The sequence below is a fragment of the Eumetopias jubatus genome, unplaced genomic scaffold (assembly GCF_037043125.1).
Source record: "Eumetopias jubatus isolate StellerSeaLion01/CBP00866 unplaced genomic scaffold, mEumJub1_p1.0 scaffold_15, whole genome shotgun sequence".
Lineage (NCBI taxonomy): Eukaryota > Metazoa > Chordata > Mammalia > Carnivora > Otariidae > Eumetopias > Eumetopias jubatus.
The window spans coordinates 59,911,556-59,932,118 of record NW_028274821.1 but is presented as its reverse complement, the minus strand read 5'-3'; the positions used below and the strand labels follow the sequence as shown (position 1 = coordinate 59,932,118).

The 20,563-nt window shown below is 52.6% G+C and overlaps 1 protein-coding gene across 2 annotated transcripts in view; it reads left to right on the top strand.

Annotated features, from left to right (window-relative positions):
- PAX5 (paired box 5) overlaps positions 1-14,857 on the top strand; it is a 190,203-nt gene extending 175,346 nt beyond the window's left edge. For both annotated transcript variants that reach the window (XM_088019276.1, XM_028108737.2), the window contains 2 exons: positions 1,395-1,481; positions 7,743-14,857. In XM_088019276.1, the coding sequence (XP_087875402.1) occupies positions 1,395-1,481; positions 7,743-7,819 (164 nt within the window). In that variant the 3' untranslated portion in view covers positions 7,820-14,857. The remainder of the gene's footprint in view (positions 1-1,394; positions 1,482-7,742) is intronic.
- Positions 14,858-20,563: the final 5,706 nt, after the last annotated feature.

Sequence of the window (20,563 nt, the reverse complement as noted above, 5' to 3'; positions counted from 1 at the left end):
AGTGGCCCCCAGAGAGGCCTGAGGAGAAGCGTGTGTGTGTGCGTGTGTGTGTGTGTGCGCGCGCGCACACACGCATGCACACTCTGCCTGTGGTTGGCTGTAGAAATGGGGAGGAGGCCAGCTGGGCCCAGGGGGTGGGAGCGGCTGGCCCCTCAGGCCTCCTTTATTGTTCTTGCCCTACCTGGTGGAGCCCCAGGGACCCTACATCTGGGGCCCGGATGCTGGGGCAAGAGCAGTGCTCCAGGTCCTGCCTTCTGGTTGGTCCTTCTGGAGGCTCCTACCCTTTGGCACCCTTGAGAGGAATCCATGGAAGTACGTCAGGGCTGCGGGTGGTCTCCTGGGGCTGTGTAACTCCCATCACCACTGCCAGGGAGGGGCCCACCTGCTCTGTAACCAGGGGCCTACAGGGCCACTCACCAGCCAGCTACCAACACAACCAGGGTCCGGCCCAAACCAGGCGCTCTGGGAATCCCAGCCACAGGGAGGAGACAGGCAGGGTCCTTCCTGCTGCAGGGCCAAGGCAGCAAGGTTTGAAGGCAGGAATTCTGAGCTCCTTTCCTATCACTGGCTGGTGGTAAACAGGCCCTCCTGGGGCTGCAGAAAGAGCACAGGGAAGTGCCAGACACAAGGAGCAGGGCCCCAGGAGCAGCTGGGCCAGACCGAGCCATCCTCAGGTCCTACTGTGCCTTTCCCCAACGCTGCCCTTACCCTGGCCCGGCTCCTGGTTTCTGCCTGAGCACCCCAGCCGCGAACAGCGGCCCCCCTCCCAATGCCTGGAAGGCCCCGACCTTCTGTGCTCTGCTGTGCTCCCCAGCCCTCTGGCCTCCCTTCATCTCAGCAAAGTGCCATCTGCCTTCTCCTGGGTCGTGAGCATCTGTCTCACCCTCCCCGTTAGACCCATGCTCCCAGGCCCCCGGGAGCAGGCCCCTCTGGAGTCACAACACAGAGGGCCAGACTAGAGCTGAGGTCACCTTTGGCTTCTCAGTTCAGAGCCACTCAGGAAACACATGGGCAGTGGAATTGAAACCACACTGGGGCACTGGAGTGCCTCAGTCAGGGCTGAGAGCCAGGCCGGGTGCCACTTTGAACTTGGATCAAGGCCATTTTGTGAGAGACCCTGGGCATCAGTTTTCTCACCTGTAAAATGGTCCAATAACCCCAGGGAACACCTGGCACACGGTAGTTTCATGGTATGCATGTTGGAGGCTGGGATTCACTTCCTCTGCTAAGAAAAATGTTACAGGGGGAAATACGAGGCTGGTGTTAGCCATCCACTTGATTAAGGACGTGGGCCAGACTTGCCTTTACTGATTATGAGAAGCAAACGCCACTGGCATTTTCCAAACCTGACCTGACATTTGGTTCCTGTTTCTCTCCCCGCCCACCACATGCAGGGAGTGAGTTTTCTGGGAGCCCCTACAGCCACCCTCAGTATCCCTCGTACAACGACTCCTGGAGGTTCCCCAACCCGGGGCTGCTCGGTGAGTACTGGTGGAGGCCCTGTCGGGCCCCTGGGCCATCAGCTGCCCCATTAGGGCCCCTCTTTGGGCCAGGGCCCCTTGACAGCCTGAGGTATAGTCCCTGAGTGGGGGTGGGTAGCTTGCCTCAGGTACCTGCTATCCAGGAGTTGTGATGGGAGCCTCGGACAGGAAACACCACGCCAGCTCCGCTCAAGCCCTCATCCCTCCCCCAGATGTTTTGGTGGATAAGGGAAAATGGCAGAGAAGGGAAACAGAGAAAAAGGGGCATTGAAGGAATAGGGGGAGTGTAGGAAAAGTGCCTGCCTGGGAGTAACATATTTCTTAAGAATCATTGAATCTTCCAGTGAGAAATCTCTAAGAGGCAACAAGGAGGCAGCAAGTTGGCAAGAGCCAACTTGGATTGATTGGTAGCGGCTACCTGTCTTGATAAGGACTCTGAGGCTTAGTGATTGATTAGTGATGCCTGCCATGGACATCAGCAGAGCTCCATTGGAAAGTTGATGGTTCTGTGCCTGAAGGCCTTCTGCGTCTTGCCATTCCCAGCTCAGCGGGGACCCAACCTCTACCCAGGCCTCAGGCTGGCATATTATCCATTGTTGGGGCCAGCCTGATCTGTGTACATCATCAAAGATATTTGGGCCACTCCAAAGACCAAGCAGGGATAACTCAGCCCTCAAAAGGCCAAGGAGAACCTTTTGTTTTGTTGAAATGAACTGACATGAAACCAGCTGGTGAGTGATAACAGGAGCTGAAGGTTCTGGAGCATGAAGCAGGGGCCCAGGGCTCACAGATGTCACTCACCACCTGGGGGCAGAGCTAGCCAATGAGCCTGCACACGGATCCTGCCCTAGCAGTCAGCTGAGGAATTCCTACACAGGTTGGGAAAGGCTCAGAGACCACCCAGGCTTGTCTGTCCAGTTTAACAAGGCCAGCTTAAGTAGGAGCCTATTAATTCCTGGATTCGGAATTTATTTTAGGACTGGGAAACAGACTTCACCAGAAAAGCAAGAACGTGGTCCCTTCAGACTCAAGTTGCCAGGTCATGGGTCTGTGATTAGGTGACTAAGGCAGACAACGTGACAGAGACACCATCCCTTCCTGGCTACCACCCTTCTGTGCACTTGGGTCTCAAGCTGCCCCCAGCTGCCCCGAGCATTCTGGCGTGTCATGCAAAACTTGCTGGTACAATAAAGAACGATGCCAGTTAGTACTCCAGGTCCCTATGCCTGGAGATTTCATTTTATAGAAGACTAGGATCATACTACCTGTGGCCTCCTGGAGGGGCTGATCTGTGGACTTTTTTGGTTATGGTAAAAATCAATTCTAAGTATTGGACCACGTCTCCACTTACCTAATGCTTTTCCTGAAAACAGCCCCTCTGAGAGGTCCTGGTCTCTGAGGTGGCCCAGCTGTCAGCCCTAGGAGGCAAAGGCTAATCATAGTCTCCTTGAACCAGAGTCTTGCAGAGGGGTAGGGGCAGAGTGCTGGGTCTGGAGCCTGAGCAGGTGGCAAAGGGAGGGTGGGGCTAGGCGGCATCTGGGGCCTTTGCTGTTCAGCTGGAGTGAAGGCAGTTCACATCCCTGGGTATTAGGCGTGGGCTGTGTGCCTGGTATGGAAAGATGTGGGCTCTGTCTCAGGGAGCCTCCAGGCTGGGAGTGAGGGAGCCCCAGGCAAGGCTGTCCGTGCTGGGAGGGTGCTCAGTGCCTTGAGAGGAGACCAGAGCTGGTACGGAGAAGAGGAACTCTGTCCATCTAGACTAGTACCTGCTCATTGTGTGAGCGCTGGGCAAAACTCTTCATGTGGGTTACCTTACTTTATCAACAGCTGTTCTCTCTATTATACAGATGGAGACAGTGAGACTCAGGAAGGGTTATTAACTTACCTGAGGTCACACAGCATGCAGGTGGCAGAATGAGGACTCAAACTCAGATTGCCCTGACCCCAGGGTATGATGTGGCACTCTTACTCTCCCTGACCAGTCGAGTCTGAACAGCCAGGAAAAGAGGCCTCATCCCTCCACAGAAGTCTTGAGGGGCCCAAATACTCCGACCATGTATGTGATGAGAACAGCTCTGATCAATTTTTGAAAGCCAGGTTGTTATTCTATTTATCTGCCAGACTTTCTGTTGCAAACCACAGAATCCACTCTGGCTGGCTGAAGCAGAAAACCAGTTTATTAAGGGATATTACGGCTTCCAGAATCTCCAGGAGGACCAAAGAGGCAGGTGTGGGACACAGGGCCGGGAACATCACCCAGCCACACCACCAGCGCTGCCGGAGCCCTCCTGCTGGTGCCAGTTGGCTCTCGGCTCTCTGCTGCCACTCTGGCCAGGGTGCGGGAGAGCTCAGCCCCGCCCCCCAGGAGCTGGGCGTCTCTGCCATCCTAGCCTACCCACTTCCTCCTGCTGCCCCCTTCCCAATCCAAGTCGCATGCAGGAGGCTCTAACAGGCAGAGCCCAGGGGACACACTTGTGCCCTAGCAGCCAGCGGAATGGGAGAACGAGTTCATTCAAAGAGGCGGGCCTCCCACCACAGGAAACCCTGCAAACACAGGAAAAGTCGAAAACAATGTTGGGCAGTTACAAACACGAGAAATGGCCCCTACACTTCCAAAGTCTGTAACCTGGGGAACCACAGGTCATCCCCCAATTGGGGCCTCAGTTGCCTCGGGTGTAAGATGAGGATAATTACCACTGGCAGCTTCGTTCAGGCAAGAGCTGAATATGACACTCTCCTGAGGCCCACAGCTCTGAATAAGCAGTGATCCCACTTTCTTGAAGATGAGTGAGATGCCAGGCTCACTGTGCCATAGTCTTGCAAATAAGTTCCAGGCCCATCACACCTACCAGACTGCCCTTTACCCAGAGTGTCTTCAGGCCGTTAGCTACAAGAATCCCACTGGACCAAAGAGGCAGACTGATTATCTCTCGGGAAGGTACCAGGGGTGGGGAAAGCTGCTCTGAGGCTCCTTGGTGCTCCTGCTAGATCAGTGGGAGCTGCAGAAACAGGTGAGACCCTACACACACACACACACACACACACACACTCTCTCTCTCTCTCTCTCTCCCCCCCTCCCCCACCTCCCCTCCCCCCCTTGTGCTCACATGCAGTGCCCGCACCCCAGCCAGCGTGGTTGAAGTCCCCTTCACAGAAACACCGCCAAGCCAGGCTGGGCAATGCTGCCCTGGTGAGGCTGCACATTGACTTCTCAGGAGAACTCCCCTCCCCCTGAGCCTCCTCTGCCGGAGCGGCCTGCATGTTGTGCACACAAGGCCCAGCCAGGCCCAGCGAACAGGCTGGGAGGGCACAGAGGCAGGAGGGATGGGGAAGAAAGCGGTGGTCAATTAGGATTAGAAAGGGTGTGCCCGTGGCCGCTCTAAGGGGATGAGGAGTGAGCAGGAGCCTGGAATGACTGTGTCAAGAAGCAAATTGATGATACTGTGAATTAGGAAAAAATGACAGAAGAAAAGGACAAGTTTATTCTAGATGGAGGTCTAACAGGCACCAGACAGAGTGCTTTGTACGGTGATGTGTTCATTTCTCACGGTAAATGCAAGCATTTTTGATTTTTCGGGACAGGCTGGCCAAGAGATTAGGCTTTGGAAGGGGAGTGAGTCAGAGCCGGGGGCGGGGGGGGGGGGGTGTGCGGGTGAGAGGTGGCCTGTTGGGAACTCGGAGGGCTGAGCTGGGATTGGCCCAGGAGCCTTACTTCTATTTGCTGCCCCCGGAGGCCCCTTTGTGAGGGCAGTCCCTGCGGTTTTCCCGCTCCTGTGCCATGCCCAGGCCTGCAGGGATGTCCCCACCACAGACACACACACATTCCTCTCTCCTGGGCTCATCTGAAGGCAGGATGCAGGGCTGGTACTGCAGATTCTCTGTGGGTGACTGTCCTAATGCTGTCCCCACCCCAGAAGAAAGAGCAGAGGAGGCTGGCTGACAGGCATCTCTGACCCAGGGCTCCAACTGGGAAGGTGACAGAGGAGGCAGCAGAGAAAGCCATCTCTGTGAAGACTTAGGCATGGGATTGGTGTCTCTGCCTCTGGAACAGCACAGCAAGGCATTTCCCCGCTCCTCCTCCATTGTCATTGCTGCCTGAGTCATACTCCCTCCCGGGGGCAGGGGCGGGAGGGGACAAGGGAGGAAGTAGTGTGTCTGTTCATTGGGACTGGGTTTGGAGGGCTAGTGGCACGTGCTAAAGTGCCTCCCCCATCCTGCCCTCTAGATTACATACTAGCTGTGTGATCTTGGGGAAGCTACTTAGTCTCTCTGTGCCTCAGCTTCCTCATCTGCTGCATGGGGACGATTCTAGTTCCTACCTGGCGCAATTGTTTTGGAAATGGAAAGCGTGAATAGCTGTAAGTGGCTTAGAAAAGTGTCAATTTCCAAAGCACTTTCACATCCTTGTCTCAGGGTGCCCTCATATGGCCCCATTGTGACCCCCTTTTACAGATGAGAAAACAGACTCAGAAGCCACTTGTTCAAGGTCACTCAGCCAAGAGTGATAGAGTCCAGGCCTTGGTGCTCAGTTATGGTATCTGGGAGAATCACGAATAAATATGAGTCCACTCCCCCAGGGAATTAAGCAGCTCACTATTCCCACCCCAAGAGATGCATGGTCTAGTGGCTACCAGGGCCCCCACTGCTGTCCACCTGGACAAACACAGCCCCCCAGCGTTGGGTAGACTGCACTGTGGTGGGAAGAGTCCTGAATGCAGGCCAGGCTCTGGCACTGAGAGGCCCTGTGGCTTTGGGCACTTGGTGTTGGTTTGTTGAGCCTCGTTTCCTCACCTGTAAAGGGAGGCAATGGCCTAGCATCTCTAAGCTTTGTGGTTCTGAGAATCTGCTGGTCTCCCTGAGCCCCCCAGACTCTTTCATCCCTGGGGAGGAGTTCTGGCACAGCGTAGGCCTCCTGGAGGCCTCGTCCGAAGCAGGTAGTCCCAGAATGAAGCCTTGAGACAGTGGGAGGAACCCAGCTTGGCTCTCACCCTGGCTCTGTCTGGAGGTCACAGGCCGCAGGACTCCACCTTGCCCTTCTCCCATGGTCTCCCATACCTCAGGCTCCCCATGTCTGTCTCTTCCTATCCTTCAAACCCAGCCCAACCCACATCCTCCAGGAAACCTGACTCTGCCAGACTCATCTTGCATTCCCCAGAGCTCTTTTCTCAGAGCTCTAATCCCCCTGCAGACTCTGAACATTGGTCTGTGAGGGTTGTGATTATTGCCCCTTGCTGTCCCCAGTAGGGCCAGAAAAGAAATGAGTGAATGGGCAGGGGTCTCCGCTATTGTTTGTTTACTCAGTGCTGCTGTGATTTACTCATCCAGCCTGGCTGTGAGCACGTGCCACGTGCCGGGCTACAGACTGGGGACTGACGGCAGACACGGGGAAGAGCGGGGCCCAGCCCCTGCCTGTGTGGGGCTCTCTGTCCAGGGGTGGGGCGGGGCAGGGGGAGACGCAGTAAAAGAGGTGATTGGAGCCCCTGGTCCAGGCTGCAGAGCAGGGTGAGCTCAGGGCAGGGGCTGGGGGGTCTGCAGGAAGGAGCGGAGGAAGAGGCAGAGAGGCCCGAGAGGGGGATGAAGTGGGCTGACTCCCCTGCCCTGGAGGCGGAGATGAGACAACACGGGAAAGAGAGCGGTGCGAGGCCGAAGAAGTGCTTCTCCGCGGGTGGTTGCTGTTAGCGTGAGGGTACCCTTGAGACCTCTGCGGGGTCCGAGTTCACGGGAGTGTGGTATGTGCGTGGTGTGGGGCAGGCGGGGGGACATCCCGAGAGGTGGGCAGAGCTAGGTCACGAAGTATCCACAGGGCGAACTAAGAAGTGATGGCTTTTCACCCTCTAGGTCAGAAGTTGGCAAACTCGCTCTACCAAGGGCTGGATGGTAAATATTTGGGGCTGCGCAGGCCATGTGGTCTCAGCTGCAGTGTTTAGCTCTGCTATAGTAGCGTGAGAGCACCCACAGACAGCACAAGGGCAAGGCTGAGTTCCAGTAAGACGTTATTGACTGAAACGGGCAGCAGGGAGGATTTCAGCCGAGGGCCCCAGTCTGCCTACCCCAGCTCCAGGTGGGGAGGAGGCCTTGAAATCTTGTGAGCAGGAAGCCACCCTGATTAGGTTTGCAATTTGGGGAGCAGACTGGGACAGAGATCTTGGTGGCCTGGGAGGAAGGGGAGGAGGAGGGGGACCCTGGTGGAAAGGGGACCCCATGTATGGGGTGGCAGGCACAAGGTCACCCTCGAACCTCCGTGCCCTTTTCTGTCTTTCCCAGGCTCCCCATACTATTACAGCGCCGCGGCCCGAGGAGCCGCCCCGCCTGCAGCCGCCACTGCCTACGATCGTCACTGACCCTCGGAGCCAGGCGGGCGCCAAGCACTTGCAACACATATCACTGAGGGCGATAGCCTCTCAGCCCCTCCGAAGACAGCCAGAGGGGCCCAATGAGACCATCCCCCAGCAATCCTCTCTCGCCTGAAACTCCCTCCCAACCTTTTCCTGCCAGGGAACTGGGGTTCTATGGTAAGGCTGTTGGACTTCTAGACACACACATTTCTAAGTCAATCAGTGTGCTTCTCCCAACAGCAACTGGGTGTCTGCAAAGCCACAGACTACTCTGCAGACAACTGTAGCCCCAGCCTAGCCTGCCGGTCCCCAGCTGTCTGACCATCCACCTGTCTTCTTGCCCCAGGCCTGGGAAGGAGAGCTTGTTTTTGTCACTTCAACAACACCCGTGTAAATACCTTCTTGCTTTTGGTGGGTGTGAGGGTCCAACTGAGCAGACTGCCCACCCATTATGCATCCAGTATTCCCAATGTGTCACAGGACATCTTAGACCTGTGTGCAGAGCATCCCCTCTGTCTTGGCTGCCCCCCCCCCCACAGGTGGGCTTGCAGTTGTCCTCGAGACTAAGGATGCCCACCTCAGGTCCCAGCCTCCTGCTCATTGCTACTTCTTTAACATCTGGACTAGGAGTCTCATTGGGCTGGTTATGCTTCAAGCTTGCCCCCTGAGACCCCTCCTCAGGAGAAACACACTGGAGAGATGCCCTGGCTTCCTGACTCCATTTTCCTGGGCCCAGTGCAGGGTGCACAGCTCTTTTCCATATCAAAGGACTCAAAGAGAACAAAGGACTGTCTGGGAGATTGCTCAGCTATGATTCTAAAGATGCTGTCGAAGGTGCTGACTGCATTGTGGACTTTGAAATGCTGGGGCTGGACAGGACCCAGAAGACCATAGCCCAAGGCAGGGACTCCCAAGCCCCTGGAACCACTGAACTGCACTGGGATGTGTTTTCTGAGGCGTGCCCAGGCTCATATCACACTGGACACCCACCATGGACATTTCTCCCACCCTCCAGGATGCCAGAAAGTGGATTCTGGGCAAGCCTGTTCCTGCCACGTAGACAATAATTAACAAAAAGGACATTCTTGCACTGAGGACCACAAACACCTAGAGCAGTCAGCCAGAACTTTCTGATCAGCCCCTCCCTATCCTCGTGGAGCCTAGTATGCAGCTGGAAATAAGAGGTGCTGGGATGGGAGCAGATGCCTAACTTTGCACAGTGGGTATATACCTATTGATGCAAGGGGTTGTAGTGGCCAGGGCCATGGCCAAGGGCCCCAGGAGCCTGGAGGGGGGCTTGGAGAACTCACTGGAGGCTGGAGTGGTCAGAACAAACCACCTGGGAGGATGCGGGGGACAGAGGAAGGTCTTCTGGGAGAGGAACAAGATGAGCAGTGAGGAACTGGCGTGTGAACTGGGAGTGGTTCTGAAATAGGGGTGCCAGGGGCCACCATCTCTTCGCCTGGGGCCTCAGTTCCTTCAGTAGTCTCTCTTTTGCCCACTCAGAACAGCAAGGTGGAGGCCCTGTCCCAACCTGGACTGAATTACACTGATGACCATGGACTTTGCCATTTCATGTGACAGACGTTTGCATCCCCGATGTTTGCATGTCACCAAGTTGGCAAAGAGCTAGAGCAGAGCAGGGCCTGGACTTGAGGTTATTGGGCCTGAGAGGTCTTGTCCTGGCCACACTGCTTCCTTGCCGTGGGACCTCAGACAAGACCTTCATGTCTCTGAGCCTCGGTTGCCTTGGTATAGCAGGGTCACCTGCAAGGTCATCCTCCAGCTCTCTCCTTGCCTTCCTTTTTCCCAGGATGGGGAACAGACTCGTAACTGGGTCATCTGGGGGCAGGTCTTCTACTTCTGAGCAAGCCTATGGGATGGGTATCTATTTGGACCAAATGGGAAATAAGAACACCCAGAGGGATGGAAATAAGCCTTGAGGACAATCTAGTCCAGCTCACCTCGGGGGAAACTGAGGCCCAGCTTGGGGAAGCCTGGGACAACACAGGGAAATAGAACAGACCTCCTCTGGCCACCACCAAGTGTTTTCTCCCCAACATCCTACAAGGTGGTGGGAGAGAAGAGGAAATGGGCTCAACACGGTGGAGTCCCCAGGCATTGACTGGCAGAGGCGGGCTGGGATTCAGCCTCCCAACCCCTGGCACAAGGTGATCCTTCCATCCCCGGGGGGGGGGAAGTTGACAGCGAGGGCAGTGAGAGATCGTTCTGGGCCCACTGCCACAGATGGAGTGTCCCGGGCTGTTAGAACTGACAAGGAAGCCCAGCCATCCAAGGCAGAAGTGGGGCCAGGGAGCTCACTGCAGGCACACCCACCACCTTGGAACTTGCTGGGCAAAGAAGGGAGGCAGCTGGGGGCAGAGCCCACCTCCAGGAACAGGATGAACCAGCTCCAGCCTCCACCTTCCAGGCAAGGTAGGAGAAGGTACGGGAGCTGGCCTCTCCTTTCCTCCTTCCCTCCCTCCTTCCCTGCTGCAGGAAGTGGTGGGCTCAGAGGTTTGCAGATGAGGCCTTTGGCCTCTTACACCCACACCTTTGGTCCTTGTCCCTCCTCGTGGTCTCAGGCTATTGGGAAGTCAGCTTTCCCTGAACCAACTGCCTAAAGCACACACTGTCCTTCCTCATCAAAGCCCAGCTGGCCCCATTCTGTTCCTTCTCTTGCTGTGATGAGCTCCCTCCATGCCTTTCCTCTCTCTCCTGAGGCTCTGCTGGTGTTCAGATTGCATCTGTATTTATTAGACAACCCCTTGATTCCTGGGCTGCCAGGCAGAAGCACAAGAGCACACGGATGTACACATATGTTCTCACACAAGTACCTGCTCTCCCCAGCTCAGAGTCTGCGCACTGCTGGTGGAACTGCCTGTGAGCCTGGAGAGAGAGGTTCCAAAGGACACAAGCTGCTGAGTGAATGCCAGAGAATTCTGAACGGACAACACAAGGCCAGGGCTTTCACCAGCATTGTGGCTGGAGGCCTAGGGTACTCCTCCACAGGCCTTCAGCCCTATGTTCTGGCTCTGACTTTTGGAAAGGACCTTGTGGATTTTATGAAAAAGTTTCATACCATTAGTCTAGTTCCAGCCCTGAAAAATCTGATGACATATCAAATCCAACCTCCCTTTCTCAAGGCGCCCTAGTTAGGGTTAGCCCTTTTATAACTCACATTTGTATGGTGCTTTGCAATCCTTGACCATTCCCTGGGGCAAAGATCACAATGCCCATTTTACAGATGGGAAAACTGAGATTTGGGGCTTGCATGGCAAGACAGAGGTGAGCTGAATTCTCAGATCTCTGGGCCCCATTCTCTCTCCACAGAATTGTGCTCTTGTCATGGGAGCATATGGCTTAGACATACCCTTCAGTCCCCTAGAAACCCCCTAGACCCACGAGGAAACAACGAACAGGGACCCAGAGGCTGGCCTGACCAAATGGCCTGAGGCTTGGTGGCTTTGCTGGTCTGCCTTGATTCCCATTAACACCAAACCTGCAAAGTCTTTGCTCAGATTCATTCACATCAGTGCTTCTGAGGTTTCATTCATGCTTCTTCCCTGCTGGGTCCTGAGACTCCGAGGGGATCAGCACCCGTCCAAGACTACACCCGCAGCCTTGGCGGGGCCTGGGTGTGAGCCTGCCTCTGACTCCGAGGGTCTAAGGTCCTGGGGTTTATGAGATGTCTCCTCACTGTGGCTCAGACTCCAGACCTGTCTGTGGCAACATGTAGGCATCCCCCAGCCGGGGCCCTGTGGGCGGCCACAGGCCTGGGAAACGCAGATCACAATCTCCAGGGCCCTGAACTGCTGCTTCCTGGGCCAGGCAGGTGACCTTGCCACTCAGGCAGGGTGTGAGGTGGCATGGGGGTGTGGGACCCCAGACAACCAGAGGGCTGGCCCCATCCAGTGGCACTGAAATGTGAAAGCTTTTTAAATGCCCTTCCAGCCAAAAGAATATGTTTGTGGGCCACATTTGACCCACTGGCTCCTAGCTCATGACCCCCAATTTTTGGCCAGTGCTCCCTTTCTTCACCTCCTTACCCTTCATTGAAGATGGGAACCCAGAGAGATGGGAGATGAGCTTCGACTTGTTAGGCCAGTCACTGGGTAAGGCATCCCCAGTCCTTACCCCTTCCCTCCTCGCCCTGGGCTCTTGGACCGTTTGGGCTTTGACGGTGGGTGGGATAGAACAGTTGGGGGTGCTGGGGGTAGAGGGACTGCTGGCTCTGAGAGTCCAGTGCCACTGGGGTTTTTTCATGTGTGCGGGGGAAGTGCCCCAGATGTGGCCACGGGGCACTGAGGGGTGAAATCCCTTTATGAGAAGTCAGAGCCCAGAGCAACTGCCCTGCCTTTGGCAGCCTCTGGCACCAGCTTCCCCCCTCCCCTTTCTGGATGACATTTCAGCTAGACTTTAGCTCCAAGCCATGGGGAGCAAATCTTAAAAACAAACCAAGCACTCCTGACAAATACCTAGAAACAAGATATGTCTGAGACGCAGCTGCCCTGAGGGTAGAGGAAAATCCAAGTCCCTGCATAGGCCAGGCCCAGGCTGGAGCGGGTGCACCCCCACAGCACTCTGGGCTAGACCAGTTACTGGGTGACCCCGCTGCTAAAGAAGCTGGCTTTGCGGCCATGGCCCTGTCACCCACCTAGGAGCCTGCCTCTGATGGCTTCCAGGCAAGCACATCGATGCTCCTGGAGAATTCATTCCTTTAGTTCTTCTGGCCTCAGAGAGGTCCAAGGCAAGTGCATTTCTTAAAAGGTAACAAAAACATTATCAGAAAGTTGGACAGTCAGGCCATGACTCCTAGCCTGCAGTCTGCCCCACCTCCCAGCAGCCCCTTCAGGCCCTTGTCCCCTGATGACCCCTTACCTCAGGATTCCCTCTTGCATATTCATGGTGGAGTCACGGAGCCGCAGTGTTGATCCGCACTTCCCCACTGTCAGCTCGCGGCTGCGCTCCGGAGTGGCGGCCAGGTCCCGAGGGGCTGCCGCAGAGGACTGGAAGCAAGTCCCTGGCCTGCCTGCTCTCTTGAGGAAGGGTCTGCAGCTTCTCAGACATGGGCTGCTTACCAGGAGCAGCCAGCCACCAGACTCTCTTTCCTTTGCTGTGATTTCTCGACACGGGGATCCCGTTCCTGGGCCACCCCCCATCCCAGGATCAAAGGAGACCTCAGGATCATGTCCCTGCCAGTCCAGAGTTTGAGTCCATGTGTTCCCAGGGGTCCCCTTTAGCCCATGTCTGAGTTGGGGGTAAATGTAACCACCATGCAGTAAGTCTAGATATTCTCCTTCCCACATCTTAGACCCCTAAGCGGCAGGAGAAAATGCAGCTATTTATTGAGGAAACCGTAATGAATTCTAAAAGGGAGTTGGTCTCAGGTAGTGTATTTGGCCTGTGGGCAGGACAAGGGGGGGCAGGAATCCCACCTTTCAGCTTTAGACAGCGCTGAGCACGGCTGGGGAAGGAAGCATGCGAACCAGCAGGGGGTGGGGCAGATCGGGAGTCAGGGGCCCCCTTGCCCGACTCTAAGGCCTGGCTGGAGGAGGTCAAGCTGCGCCTCACCCACCCCAACCACAGGCCCACCCAATCCTGCAACTATGGCCACTGGGCCACCCTCATCCCTAAAATCACCACGCATAAGGCCACGTCCCTCATCTTCCCTAAAAGCACCATTAAGAACAAGTGATTTGGGATGATGGATTTTTGATTTACAATCGGTGCATTTCCCTTGGAGTGGAACAGAAAGGAAACGACTTAATGGCTCCCTTATTTTCAAGCATGAATACATTTTAATGAAACTATTTTATTGTATTTGAGGAAATGGAGAGTTGAACATTCCAACCAATCAATAGCCAATTAATTGCTATAAAGCTAAAAATAAATAAGTCCTGAGTCTTTTGGAAATGCCCCACAAAACTCAGAGCCTCTGAATCAGGCCTTCCCCTCCATATGTGTGCATGTGAGTGTGTACATGCACACACATGCACACCCCTGCATCTCAGACGTACTTGAAACTCAGACATAGTGCTGAGTCTCCTCATGCCGATTCTTGCCTGCTCTCCTCACCTTTGGTCAGAGATGGTGAGCAGACCTGGCAGCAGCCCATCCTGGGGCTCAGGAAGAGGCAGGCCCATCCCTTGGCCCCACGCCACCAGCTCAGTGTGGGATAGAGTGGGCAGTGGGGGCCCCCTGGTTGCCCCCCACTGCTGGGCTTCCAAGTCTGGGCCGAGGGTGGAAATCTGATTTGGGTTTTGCCCTGACTCTTGCTGGCAGATGCTGCCCTGGTTCTTCACCCTCTAGTGGCCTTTGGACATTGAGTATTTATAGAAATAAATGCAGATTACATTGCAAGTGGAACTCTTTAGCTTCTCATTCTTTGAGACAGTTGACTTGTCTTAGGGAATGACCTTCCAGCATCAAAGAAATACATATCTACTGTATCCACCAAAGTTTGTGATGCCTGCATAAACACTTACTTGTAAAAAAAAAAAAAAACTACAAAAAAAAAAAACCCCGACAAAAAAAAAAAAAAACCACAATTGAATTGCCTTTGAAAGTGGGAGATGATCTGTCTCCAACAGATTGAAAACAAATGCTTCTTAAAAACGTGTATGTTTTGTATTTTTTTTTCTAGTAGAAAATAACTGACTTGAAATATTGGTGGTTTTTTTTTCTTAGTGATGTGTGTTGCTTTTGTGTGTAATAATATTTGAATGTAATTACAGCAGTGCCAATTTGCCAAAGATGTCCGACATATTTTTCTTTTGTTGGGAGGAGGGCTGGGGGTGGGACTTGGGAGAAAACAGGGGTGGGATTTTGGTTTAATTTTTTACTTTCTTTTCTCGTCAAACCTGAAATTCGTGGTTTTATTCTAAGTTAAATGGTTGATTGCAACACTTTTATTTTAGATTAGTTGGAGAAACTTGCAATAAGATTGGCGTAGTTTTAATATCTGTGTCTTTTCATGAGTGACTGTTACTTGTGAAGAATTGATTTTATGTAACCTTTATGTGAGATAATTATTTGTAAATATTTGCCATAATTTTATTGGTTCCTAAAATAAAAGTAATTTTTTAAGTTCAGAAAAAGAATTTGATGTCGTTTGTCCTTACAACTTCAGGTTTCTGACAACTTTGACAAAGCCACATGGGGCCGTGGGGAATTTTATTGGCTCCCCCGAAGGAATCGGGGCCAAACAGATCCATGCAAGTCCAGCAGTGTGGTGCGGTATCGGACCATGGCCTGGGCAGGGCAGGAGGGGTCCCGGACGGGCAAGCCGGCAGCCTGCAGGGCCGGGTGGAGCCCCGCCCTGGATTGGACACCTAGCTCTGATACTCAATAGCTGGAGAACCTTGGTGAGTTCTGTCACTCCACTTCATTAGCTACAAAATGATCAGTAACACCCACCTCATTAATTCATTCAACAAATAATGTTTGAGCATCTCCCCTGCCCCTAGCACTGGAGACACAGCAGTGAACAGGGCTATCAAGAACCCCAGTGACATGAAATTCACAATCTAATGGGTTCTTGTGAGGGTAACAGTAACACACATTGAATGTGTGCTCAGTGATGGTGTGTGCATGCACACACGTGCCCTTAACCTGGATCTTCAAACTGCCTGAAATCAAAGATGTCTGGGTGTGACCCACACACCTCTAACATGCAGACAGAGCTTAGGAGCCCACCATGCCAGGAGACCTTGTCTTGGGCTCCAAAGCCACAGGCCCTACCCAGCCAGGGCTCGGAGCCCAAGAATCCACGATCCTTCTGTGGAAGGTGCCCTATCCCTACACCTGCAGAGCAGAGCCGTTTTGACTGCATGGGAGCCCAGGAGTGGCTTTCCATCAGGGGCAGTTGCAGACCCGAGCCCTGCCCCTGCTGGGCGGTGTCAGTCTGCAAGGGCAGGCAGGGACCGCTGCGCCCCTTGGCACAGTGTGTGCGACGCAGTAATTGCCAGAGATGGAGTGGGTGAATGACCACGTGGGGGCCGTGGGCTGCAACTCATTCATATTTAATAAAGCCGGCTGTGCAGCCTCCATTCATTTTGGCAATGGATGGTGACGAAGGTGATTCCTGAGGGAGAGAGACATGCTGGTGCAGCAGAGCGCCCGCCCAACGCCTTTCTTCCCAAGGCTCACAGCTTAGAGGCACGAACTTCAAAGGGAAGTGGCAGCATTTGGAACTGAAAATGGGAGTCTCTGGTGAGGCAGAGCAGGTGCCACCGTCCCTGATGCCACAGCCCTCGTCCCTGGCTTCCCTGGGACAGAGGCCCCAAAGCCTGCCCTCCTCAGGTGCGGGGCACCAGTATCTGCCATAGCCCAGGCATGTGCAGCCCCCACAGGACGGCGGAATGGAGACCATGGCAAGGCCTCCAGGGACGAGGGTGGAAGTGCCAGCCTGGAATATGCTCAAGTGGCCTCTGGCAGCTCCTCCGACCTCAGTGACCATCACAGAGAGGAGGAAGGGGGATGCCTGAGGTCTGCCATGGGAGACTTTAGCCTTAGGCCCATCTGTCACTCAGACTCCTGCTGGAGCCAGGCCCCATGCCAGGTGTTGGGTGCAGCAGTGATCTGTGGAGGAATAAGGCTGCACCAGGGCTGTAAAAAAGGCAGAAGGATAAAGGCTCCCAAGAGCCTGGGCTGGGTCTCAGCTCCAGATCTTGGTGGTCAGTCTGCAGATATAAGTAGTCTCTTAACTTCTAGGAGCCTTGGTTTTTTTCATCTGTACAATGGGTATAAACCTAACACTTATTTCCAAGATCTTGTGAGGAATGCAAGCATTGTGGGACATTTTTTCCAAATGGCCAATGTGAGTTTTGCCAAGATATTTTCTCAGCTGTAAAGAAGCCAAAATTTTACATCCAAAGGTCAAACTCTAGCTGGAACCTTCTCTGAGCCAGGCTCAGTACTGAATGCAGGACGGGGGTTGCTACAGACTAAATGTGTCCCAGCAAAATTCATATATGGAAACCTAATCTCCAATGTGATGGTATTAGTAGGAGAGAACTTTGGGACATAATTAGGTCATGAGGGTGGAGCCCTCACGAATGGGGTTAGTGCCCTTATAAAAGAGACCCTGGGGAGTTTCCTCATCCCTTCCACATGGGAGGACATAAGAGACAGGCCTTCGCTAGATACCAAATCTGCCGATGCCTTGATCTTGGACCCCCCAGCCTCCAGAACTGTGAGAAATCAATGTTTGTTGTTTAAGCCACCTAATCTGTGCTATTTTTGTTATAGCAACTGGAAAGGAATGAGACAAAGGTAGAATGCAGAAATGAACCATCAAAGAGCCTACCAAAGCCCTAGGAAGATCTTTACCTCACATCTTCCACTCAAATAAGCCCCAGGTGGATTAAAAAGTCATTTATTTTTTATTTTTATTTTTTTCTTTTAAGTAGGTGCCATGCCCAATGTGGGGCTTGAACTCACAACCCTCAGTTACCCACTGAGCCAGTGAGGCACCCCTAAGCAGTTACTTTTTAAATTTTTAATAAAAACTAGTGGTGTTTATAGATAAATATATCTCAAACCTCTATATGGAATGTGACTTTGTAAGTTTAAAAAGATGGAAAAGCCTCAAAGGAAAAGACAGAATTTTGACTACTTAATTTTTTTCAACTTCAAATGTACAAAAAAATTAACAACAAAAAAAGGACAAATCACGTGGACAAATAAACCTATGAAACGTGAAGAGGTGCACTGGTCTAATACATGAAGATTTTATATGCAATGATATGAAAAATACTACTGTCCCCAATAGAGAAATGGATAAAGAACATGCATAGACCATAAAGACATGGGAAATAGGAGTACAAGTGCAACCCAAGATTAAAAACATGATTCAGTTTCACAAAGATCTCTTTTTAAAATACCCTGTTCTGGTGAGGGTATGAAGAATTGGATACTCCTCTATGCTGCTGCTGGCTGGGCTGACAGTATGAGGCCCCAGGCTGGTGCTGGCCCCAATGACACCCGGAGGAGCAGGTACTCCGAAGCAGTGGTTCAGGGATCCTGCACCCATGCCTGCCCACGCCCAGGTCTGTGGTTTTTCCACCAGGCTGGCTGGCTGCCTGCAGTCACACAATGACATCGACAGCCCAGGTCAAGTGAGAAACATGGCGTTTCAAGCCCAGCAGTGTCATCAGGAAGGGCACGCAAGCAGCAGAGTTTCCCACATTATCCACAAACATGTGTAAATATCACGACGGCTCGTAATGTAACCAAGAAAATCACTTCCCATTGTTTCCCCTTCAGTGATATTTTCTGCTTGGCTGAGTTTGCTTAGCACACTGCAAAGGCCAACTCATCAGTTCTTGTTGTTAATCAAGAGCAGTAATTGTCCGAGTTCAAAGCCTCCTGACTTAGACTCTGCCGAATAGGATAACAAGTTCCAAAAATGCTAAGTAGTAGTTTCTATAAATAGGCTTTTTAATGGGAAAGGCCCCTGAAGAGGGTTTGGGAAGAAAACCTTTCTGTGAAGTGGAATTAAAACATGGTGCAGACTTTATAGAGCATGGCAGATAAATGCCTGAAACTCCTAGAAGTTCTACAAGCAGGGACAATGTGGGCATGGACTAATTCCCTCATTTACTCTGTGAACTCGTGTGTTGGGTAAGGCAATGCCCGCTGATGTAACAAACATACCCTATAACTTAAATGTCTAAACATAAAATGGTATGTCTTTCACTCACATAACTGCTAAATGTGGGCATTCCTGGTCGGCAGGCAGCCTTCTACAAAGTGACTCAGGGATCCAGGACCCTTTTATCATTTGGCTCTGCCAGCTTCAACGTGAAGCCTCCTAAGTCATCTTGTTTGTTTGCATCAAGCCTGTAAAAAAGGTAAGAACATGGAAGATCATGCCTTGGAAGGTTTTCATGGGCAGGGCTGGAAGTGGCAGACATCATTTTCACTCACATGCTTTTGGCCAGAACTCAATCTCATGGCCGCACCCAACTGCAAGAGAGGCTGAGAAATGTAGTCTACCTGTGTGCTGAAGAAAAAGAGGAAATGGGTCTGGGGATAGCTAGCCAGACTCTATCCTCATAACACCATGAACGGTGGAGAATTTCAATCTCAGCTTTATTCAGTTCTTTCCTACCGACTCTGAGGTGATGAAGGACAAATAGGCTGAAGCCAAAGAATGGCATGAATCCTGCCCTCCCTGCCCTTCACCTTGGCCCTGCCCTCAGTTGAACTCAACCTGATAGCAGACTTGGAGAACAAGTGTATTCCTGGCCCGGAGGAACTGAAGGAGTCCCACAGCTTGTCATCTGCAGCTTTGCTCCTGGTCCACTCTGATCTTCTGCCCTGCTTCTAAATATAAGACTCTTTGGGTTGAGCTCTGATCAATAACACCTTTTAGCATTTATTGAGCACTGTTTACCAGGTGCTGAGACTTAGTGGAATTTTTCCTGCTGTCCCAGAATTGCACAGCCAAGACCCAAAGTTGAAAGCAGAAGTTCTTGGAGTTTCTGACAGTTGGGTCCAGTCACCTTCTGCAGTGCTACCTGAGATTCAGAGAATGGCCCTGACTATCCAGTAACCCCCCCACCACTGCCTTCACCCCTCCACCATAAATATAAGAAGACAGTGAGAAAGAGGTGCTCAGCTTGGGCAAAATGCAGGTTCAGGAGTCCTGAGGGCAGAGCTGCTGCTTCTTGTCTCCAAAGCCAAGGGAAGGTAGCTTTAAGAGCATCCCTTAGAAGTTTGGAGGTATTTTCAAGGAGGGGAGACTGGAATATCACTCCCTGTAAGGCCTGCAGATCTGGTGACCTGTCCTTGTGTTTACTGAAGCAGGGGAGAGGAGACCAGGCAGAAATATGGGTAAGCCTTATGGGTTGTGGGGCACCGTAGTTGCTTGCCACCTTTACACCGCCCTACTAGAACCCTGCCCCAAAGACCCTCTGCCCGGTGAGGGGACATCTGAAAGCTGGAGGCTGTGTGGTGGTGGGCCTGACACAAGCAGATTTCTTTAAGACTATCTAGAGATCAGAGAAGCAGATGCCCGACTTTTTTGGCCTTGAAGAAGCACAGCGTCATGTTGTAGAGAGGGCCACGTGGCAGGGAATGGTAGGCAGCTCTAGGGGCTGAGGGTATTAGTTGTATAACCACAAGGAACCAAATTCTGTCAACAATCAGTGAACTTGGAAGAGGACCCCAAGCCTTAAATGAGATGGAAGCCCCAGCCAATACTGGATTTCAGTCTTGGGAGACCTCAAGGAAAGGACCGAGCTAAGTCATGCCAGACTCCTAGCCCACAGAAACTGTGAGATAATAAAATTCTGTGGTTTTAAGGCACTGAGTTTGTGGTAATTTGTTATACAGCAACAGAAAGCTAATACAGTCTCTTTGCAGGTTGTGGGAGCCACAGAAAGATCTAGTCTACTCGGAGGGATGAGGGTAGAATATCAGCTTTATATTTGAGACTAACGTTTCAAAAAGAACAGAATTGAGTATTAAGTTCAGAATGAAACGGTTTTTTAAGATTTTTTTTTTTTTTTGACAGAAAGAGACAGCGAGAGAGGGAACACAAGCAGGGGGAGTGGGAGAGGGAGAAGCAGGCCTCCCGTGGAGCAGGGAGCCCGATGTGGGGCTCGATCCCAGGACCCCGGGATCATGACCTGAACCGAAGGCAGACGCTTAACGACTGAGCCACCCAGGCGCCCCCAGAATGAAACAGTTCTGATTTACTAGAAATTATTTGTATTATCTAGTAAATGATGGTATTTACTA